Below are 7,624 nucleotides of genomic sequence, written 5' to 3'. Positions count from 1 at the left end.
AAATAATATAAAAAAATCAAATAAGCTAAAAAAATAATAATTAAATTACAAAAATACATTTCCAAATTAATAAAATTTGATTAAGAGTAAAACTATGTCAAAAACTAACTTTTATAAAAAAAATATAGGAAACTAAATTTTAAAAAAAAAATACATATTTTTGCCAACTTTATTAAAAAACTCATATAAAATGCAATTTTCTCTCGTTTTTTTTAATGTCTTTGACAAATAAGTTTGGGCCTTAAGAAATGAAATGATTAGGTTGATTGGCCCAATTGTAAACAAAAGGGAGCGTTATGACTCGTCCCAAAAGCCCGTACCCGGCAACGGCTAGAAAATCCAAGAGTAGAAAGAGCCTACGGAGGCCTAAGCCGTTAGATTAAACATCATCAACGGTCATAATTCAATAAAAATTCGACCGTTGTGAGATGCGTCGTTTCAGACAGCTTCAACAGCAAGGTAAAAAGCAAACACCAACGGCTTCTTTTTATAAATGAAATATTTCGGAAAAGTCCAATTCAAACTCTGCAAGAGAAAACAAAGAAGAAAAAGAAAAATTCAGTAAGAGAAAGAAAAAGGTGAAGAAGAAGAAGGATTTGAGACTGTTTTTTAGTGAGATAGATAATCCAAGGGCCGAAGGTGGCGATCGAAAACTCCGAAGGAGGAGGCAGCAGTCGTCTCCAGGTGTTCCTATCGTCGTTGTTTTCAAGTATCGGCGGAGTTTTCGGCGGCAGCGTTCAAGATCAAGATTCCGATATGGCTACCAAAGCTACTCTAGTTGTGCCTCACCAACAACTTCAAAGAGGTACACACCAAAAGCTACTCTTCTTTACTAAATGGGGTTTTCATGTTCTAATATTTATTGGTTGAATTTGTGCGTTTCTTCACTTCTGAGTTCTCTATTTTTAATCTTTGTCTTGTTTATGTTTTTCTAGAGGGAGGTAAGAAGATTGTACCGGTTGAAGGAAGAAACAGGCAAGTTCTTAAAGATATTGGTAATTTAGTCAAAGGTAGAGCTCCAGAGGGGAAACACCATGATCAGAAGCCTCAAGTAGAGAAGAAGAACAAGGTAGATGAGTCCTTTCTGCTAATTTTATTTTCTAGAAAATCTGTTGGCGTCAAAATTTTCTGAATTGAAATTAATACATTGGGAAATTTTTAACTTGCAGAAACCAATCGTTGAAGAAAATGGTGCCACAACAAAGGTTGATCAAAAGAATGGAGATGAAAATACCAAACCGGTCAGCGGAAGACGATTGAAGGAAGGGATACCAAAGAAGAAGACTTTTACATCCACCCTCAGTGCTCGAAGCAAGGTAATCTTACTTTTACTTTCATTGAAAAAAGTGTTATTTTTTCTTATACAAGCACTCTAATTTCACCCATTTTAATAAATTCAGGCTGCGTGTGGAATTAATAATAAGCCTAAGGATGAGATAGTGAATATTGACGCAAAAGATGCTGATAACGAGTTGGCTGTAGTTGAGTACATTGATGAACTTTATAACTTTTACAAGCTCTCTGAGGTTAGTTCCTTCTACCCTTTTCAATTTTCTTTTGATTCTGCATATTTCTCTCTCAGCTGCCGTAATACTTGTAAATTTATGCCCTTTTACAGGATGAAACCAAAGTGATTGACTACATGGGTTTACAGCCAGATATAAATGCTAAAATGAGATCAATCCTAATTGATTGGTTAATTGAAGTTCATCACAAATTTGAACTCATGCCTGAGACCCTCTACCTTACCATAAACATTGTGGACCGATTCCTCTCAATGAAGGTCGTTCCAAGGAGGGAGTTGCAGTTGGTTGGCATCAGCTCAATGCTCCTTGCTAGCAAGTATGAAGAAATATGGGCACCAGAGGTCAGGCATCGAGAACTGTTGGTTCATTTGTCCTAGTAACATCGAGAACTGTTGGTTCATTTGTACTAGTGACTTTTTCTTCTATGGTGATTACTGACATTGGGCTCTAATTTAAAATTTGCAGGTTAATGACTTTGTTTGCATTTCTGACAATGCCTATGTGAAAGAACAGATTTTAGTGATGGAGAAGGCAATCTTAGTAAAGTTGGGATGGTACTTAACAGTTCCCACACCCTATGTCTTCCTTGTTAGATACATTAAAGCCTCAGTTCCTGATGAAGATGAGGAGGTAGCTTGTCATAATAATCTCAGGAGCTTTACATATAGAAATCTAGATTAAGTTTGAATAATTATTCGATTTTTCTATGCAGTTGGAGAATATGGTGTTTTTCTTTGCTGAACTTGGTGTTATGCACTACTCTTCTGTAATTGCACATTGTGCTTCAGCCATTGCTGCTTCAGCTGTTTATGCAGCAAGATGCACACTTGAGAGAAAACCAGTTTGGACTGAAACTCTTGAGCATAATACTGGCTATTCTGAAAATCAACTGATGTAACTAAGTTGACTTTTTTCTTCATTTACCTAGCATGCATAAATATGATGATAAAATCTGATGTTTTTTGTGTACGTGTTTTCTATTTATGAACAGTGATTGTGCAAAGCTGTTAGTGGGCTTTCATTCTGGTGCAGCAGAGAGTAAGCTAAAGGCAGTGTTTAAGAAATACTCGAGTACAAAGTCCGGTGCTGTTGCTCTTCATTCTCCAGCTAAAGGACTTTTAGCTGAATCATCATCCTGAAGACTTTGTTTACTTGTTTTTTAGTCTTCAAATCGTATTTTGTAATTAAATTACCAACTGGTAAGAATTTCATAGGTGGGGGGGTTGTGTTGATCACAGGGAGATCATATTTTCTGTTATAGTTCCGTAACAGAGTTGTGGTTTTATTATATAGTTGGTTTGGCATAGTATTATTATTAGGACCATATTTTTTGTTGTTATTGTCGGAATCATATTCTATTTGTTTGTTGTATAAAGTGATGACATTTTCATTTTATCTTACTCATTATCATCTGTTTCTCATTTGATGTTAAAGACATTTCACTTATCTGTCAAGGAAGAAACCAGCTGCTGCATAGATTAAATAAAAAGAAAAAGAAACTTGTATTGATTCAAAAAAACAATTGATTCAAAAACTTTATTGATTCAAAAAAACAATTGAGCCTCAGCACTTCCTCCCACCATCAATCACCTTAACCTTAGAGCCACAACAGCTCTTCCTCTCATGATTAACCTCATCCTTTCCACTCTCAATCACCTTAACCTTAGCACCACAACACCCTTTCTTCCTCTCATGCCTATGAACCTCAACTTCTTTAAGGCTTCCATTATCTTCATCCTTCCCACCATCCTCCAACCTTCTCTCCAAGAACTCGGAATTCTCCTTCCAAACCTCACCATTTGAATAAACCTCTTTCTTCCAAATAGGAACCAATGCCTTCACCTCATCGATCACATACTTGCAAGCCTCCAATGCATCTGCTCTGTGAACAGATGACACCGCAATGAAGACACTCGTTTCACCAACAGGAACTGGCCCAAGGCGGTGGGCAACCGCCATGGAATGGAGGTTCCAGGATGATCTTGCAGATGAGCATATGGTATTGACGCATTTCAGAGCCATGGGCACATATGCTTCATATCTTAGCTCCACCACATCTTTGCCCTCAAAAGTGTCCCTTGTTGTACCAGAAAATGTTGCTATGGCACCAGCTTGTGGAGCACTGACATAATTGATGTATTTGGAGAAATCAATTGGGATGTGCTCCTCTAAGATCTCTACCAGAGTTTGCTCTTCAGCAGCCATATCTGTCATCAGGGATTACACAAATATACGACATCAAAATTACTTTTCTACAAGTTTTGTGACTGACCCAATTGTTGGTATAGCTTAAAGAACTTGGTTTAGTGGTCCAAACTCCAAAGAGTCCAAACTCATATCAGCCATGTAAATTAAAATTGTCAGTTTCGTAAAAGACCAACTTTCTACTGAACCAAGTGGGGAAGTCAAACTAACGTCAGGACATATGACTAAATACAATGGAAACCATTTTCGGCTCTTGAAAATTGGAAGAGGCAAGTTAGAAACAGTTACTGCCTCAAATAGATAATCAAAATACTGATTAACAAAAGGATATTAATGATAAAACAAAAACTAACAATCAAATCTTATATATGCAGTTTGTTAAGCACAGACCATTTTACCCATTCTTAATAGAAATTGAGAAAGCAAAAGTAGATACCTTCGTGACCGATGAAGAAGAAGCTTCAAGAGAGAAACGGAGAAGACCCTTTAGAGATGGAACCAAAGAGAGGCCAGACGAATAGAGATAGCAGTCGGAGCTCGCAGGCCGGAGTTTGAGATGGTGAAGTGCTGCTGGTGGCGATTCTCAGAAAAGATGAAAGAGTTATCGGGGAATTCAAAGAACAAAGGACGAATCTGAAAGGATATATAAGTACTTTTAGTATGTTTTAGACTTTTTGTCACTTCCGCTATGCACTTTTCTTTTCCCCAATTGGTAGTTCGACATAAAATAGTAAGGGAAATTTGAGTTTCGAGTAAATACTAAAAGTATGCTTTTCCCCTGCCCACATAGGAAAAATATGCCCCATTGTTTAAAAATTGGAAAGTATGCTCAAAAACTAATTTCGAACGAAATCACCTCACACATTAAAAACACAAACTCTATCCCTCAACTCTCGATCACTCTCTAAGCACTTGCTCTCTCTTCCTCACGAACTACGGTCGAAGTCCCACAAACGATGCCGACTGCATTTTTCAGCACCACCTCCAACGCATGCTTCAAGTTTTTCTTTTTATGTTGCAAAACTTATAATCAAAACAATATCTTTACTAATTTATATGTCTTGAATACTTTTGTGCATAATTTATACTTTTTTATATTCGAAAATCTGAAATATGTAGAATTTGAAATAATTTTGTTGCAAATTGATGCGAGAAAAAAAAATATTGATGGTTCTATCAAAACTTAATTTTTAAAGGTAAAATCAACATATAATTTAATATAAACTAGACGCAATTTTTTTTACTTAGTTGTCTGTTTGAAGTAATTTTTTTTAAAGATTTGTACTCTAAATATATAGATCTCAGGAAAATACTAAAAAAAGCACGTAGGGAGAGTTTTGGAATGTGAGGGATAATTTTATCGAAAATTGGTTTTTTAGAGCATATTTTTAAAATTTTGAAACAATAGAGCTTAGTTTTTTCAATAAAGGGTATTACTAAATATAGACCCTTTAATTTCCCTATATTAATTGGTAGCAAGAAAGAAGACTTAGCTTGATAAAACAATTTGATAATATTGGATAAAACTAAATAATTCACAAACTCAACTCAATTGTATTTAGATTAGATTTTGTAAATCTCAATCTAATAATATTAATTTTTAGGGTAAATAATACTTAAAATCCTCAAATTTTACCACTTGTATCTATGAGGTCCCCAATTTTTTTGTAGCGATCTTCAACTATTAATTTTTGGCTCACATAAGTCTCCAAAATCATATATTATTAAATAAATCCTAAAAGTTAAGGGTAAATTGAGAATTTAAGATAAATAAATAAAATAGGACTCATTTTTTTTTCTTTACACCAATTTTAATTGATTATTTATTATGAAATGTATTATTTTGATAAATTGATATAAATATTTTCATTAAATAAGAACAAATAAAAAAAATTCTTTTATACCTCTAAAATATTTAATAAAAAATTACATAATTTAAATTTTAAAAGCTAAGGGTACTTTTATTTATACGCGATTTTTTCTCACTACACATCTTTCTATTTAAACTCATCATAAATTGTTAAAAAAAAAATTTACACACATTCGAAAAAATTTAAATACAAAATTAAGTAGTAAACAATTTTACTTTTTTTTGTACCTTTAAAATTTATTATTTAAAAATTGAAATAAATTTGACTATATTAAGGAAATAATAATAATCTTTTCAAAAATAAAAAAAACATAAATAATTAAAAAATATATATCACTAGAATTAAAATCATTAGTAAAATTAAAATATTCAATTTTCATGCTTCTAAAATTTAAAGCATGTATATTTGTTTCATTAACAATTAACAAATCTTAAACTAATTAATATATAAGTGATATATTAAATATGTTAGAGAGATAATAGATTTTTTTTCCTTTGTTTCTTAGAATTTGATGATGATATATAGGTTAATATACCAAAATAATATATTTAGTAATAATTAATTAATTAAAATGGTGTAAAGAAAAAATAAAGGTGCCATTTTATTTTTATTTTGTTAAAATCTCATTTGATCCTTAACTTTTAGAGTTTGTTTATAGAATATGATATTGGGAAGTCATGTGAGCCAAAAAATAATAGCTGGAGATCTAAATGTTACAACAACAAAAAAAGGTTGAAGACCTGTGATGCTATTTATCATAATCTTTAATATTCCAATTCAATCTATCTTTTTGTTGTGATACACGGTTTGAGTCTTTCAACTTATTAACATGTCAATTCATCAAGAAATAAAACCAAGTAAAATATAACATTATTATTCATAACATGCAGTCAACTCTTAATATTTCATCTCATAAAAACATAACTAACAACATTATGAATAAGTCCTTAATTTTCCTCGTACTAATGAAATATATTACCTTATGTTATTACTCTCATTGATCACTTATTGTTATTTAATTTAATTATTTATGTATCGTTCATTTGGGAGATAAACTCATAAACTCTAAAACTCATTAAGTAAGTAAATAATGCGCCTTTAAAATAACTTATTTTAGGCATTGAAAATAATAGCCACCTAAAACTGTGTGGCTGCACGCAATTACCTAATAAATAATGAAGGGGACTATATAATCTGTAATGTAGTAATGTGATAGTTAGCGATAATATATTTCTCTTCGAAACAAAATACATTATTTTACTCTTGCTTAATTTGTCTAGAGGTTTAGTTGACGTGTGACAATAATGCAATCTAGTTCAAATCTTATTATAATCATCCAATCTTACTAATTCTAATTGGATGTATAATTTTCATTCATTTGACTATATTAAAGGGGGCTTATTTAAAATGTGGGAAATAGCAAGTGTACGTTGGAAATATGGAAATCCCAAGTTTTCGAAAAGAAAAAAAAAAGAAATGGAAAACTCGTGATGGTATTTCTTAAAAAATGCACAAATATTATGGTAGTTTCGAAAATTGTTTGAAGATGTTGGTATTATCAAATCTAATCATGAAACCAGTGTACAGGTGGGTTACCATTTTTACCTCATGTTGAACTCCATTTTTTTTTTTATGAGTATTGATATGTGTTCCCAAAATATGTGATACCACTATTTTAAAATGACACTATCATTATATATTTTTTTATATGTGATAAATTTTGATATTGTTTGCATATTTTTATATATTAACTTGAAATAATTAACTTTTTCAATAAATTCTCTGAGAAAAACTTAAGTAAGATATTCCGAAAAGCTCGAAAATGCAACTTGGGCCACTAAAAAACGCAACCAACATGAGAAAAAATTGCCTAAAAAATTTCGACAAAAATGCTCATAAAACCATTAAAATACACTTTAAAATACACTTCTGAGAAAAACTTCAAGTAAGATATTCATATTGATATTTTTGAAGAGTATTTAACAATAAATAAATAAATGTGTCACATAATGATTAAAAAAT

The 7,624-nt window shown here is 31.8% G+C and overlaps 2 protein-coding genes across 2 annotated transcripts; one reads left to right on the top strand and one right to left on the bottom strand.

Annotated features, from left to right (window-relative positions):
- The first annotated feature begins 477 nt into the window (after nucleotides 1–477).
- Nucleotides 478–2,926, top strand: LOC133788757 (G2/mitotic-specific cyclin S13-7). Its single transcript, XM_062226351.1, has 8 exons — nucleotides 478–805; nucleotides 936–1,069; nucleotides 1,170–1,316; nucleotides 1,401–1,526; nucleotides 1,619–1,867; nucleotides 1,992–2,156; nucleotides 2,239–2,420; nucleotides 2,518–2,926. Exons 1-8 carry the CDS (start codon nucleotides 757–759, stop codon nucleotides 2,663–2,665), a joined length of 1,200 nt encoding a protein of 399 aa, XP_062082335.1. The 5' UTR covers nucleotides 478–756; the 3' UTR covers nucleotides 2,666–2,926.
- A 78-nt stretch (nucleotides 2,927–3,004) lies between these two features.
- On the bottom strand, nucleotides 3,005–4,660 carry LOC133788759 (molybdopterin synthase catalytic subunit). The gene is made up of 2 exons (XM_062226352.1): nucleotides 4,168–4,660; nucleotides 3,005–3,733 (listed from the first exon to the last, which is right to left on the bottom strand). The coding sequence occupies exon 2, from the start codon at nucleotides 3,729–3,731 to the stop codon at nucleotides 3,090–3,092; it is 642 nt and encodes a 213-aa protein (XP_062082336.1). The 5' UTR covers nucleotides 3,732–3,733; nucleotides 4,168–4,660; the 3' UTR covers nucleotides 3,005–3,089.
- Between the last annotated feature and the right edge of the window lie 2,964 nt (nucleotides 4,661–7,624).

The sequence above is a fragment of the Humulus lupulus genome, chromosome 7, assembly GCF_963169125.1.
Source record: "Humulus lupulus chromosome 7, drHumLupu1.1, whole genome shotgun sequence".
Lineage (NCBI taxonomy): Eukaryota > Viridiplantae > Streptophyta > Magnoliopsida > Rosales > Cannabaceae > Humulus > Humulus lupulus.
Note: the sequence above shows the minus strand (reverse complement) of the source record. Positions and strands in the feature narration are given on the sequence as shown.

What these genes read in the sequence shown, in the direction of transcription:
- LOC133788757 (XM_062226351.1), top strand. Translation starts at nt 757, where the DNA reads ATGGCTACCAAAGCTACTCTAGTTGTGCCTCACCAACAACTTCAAAGA. An exon ending in ACTTTTACAAGCTCTCTGAG is followed by an intron (nt 1,527 to 1,618) that starts GTTAGTTCCTTC and finishes GCCCTTTTACAG; the next exon opens with GATGAAACCAAAGTGATTGA. An exon ending in TTCCTGATGAAGATGAGGAG is followed by an intron (nt 2,157 to 2,238) that starts GTAGCTTGTCAT and finishes TTTTCTATGCAG; the next exon opens with TTGGAGAATATGGTGTTTTT.
- LOC133788759 (XM_062226352.1), bottom strand. Translation starts at nt 3,731, where the DNA reads ATGGCTGCTGAAGAGCAAACTCTGGTAGAGATCTTAGAGGAGCACATC.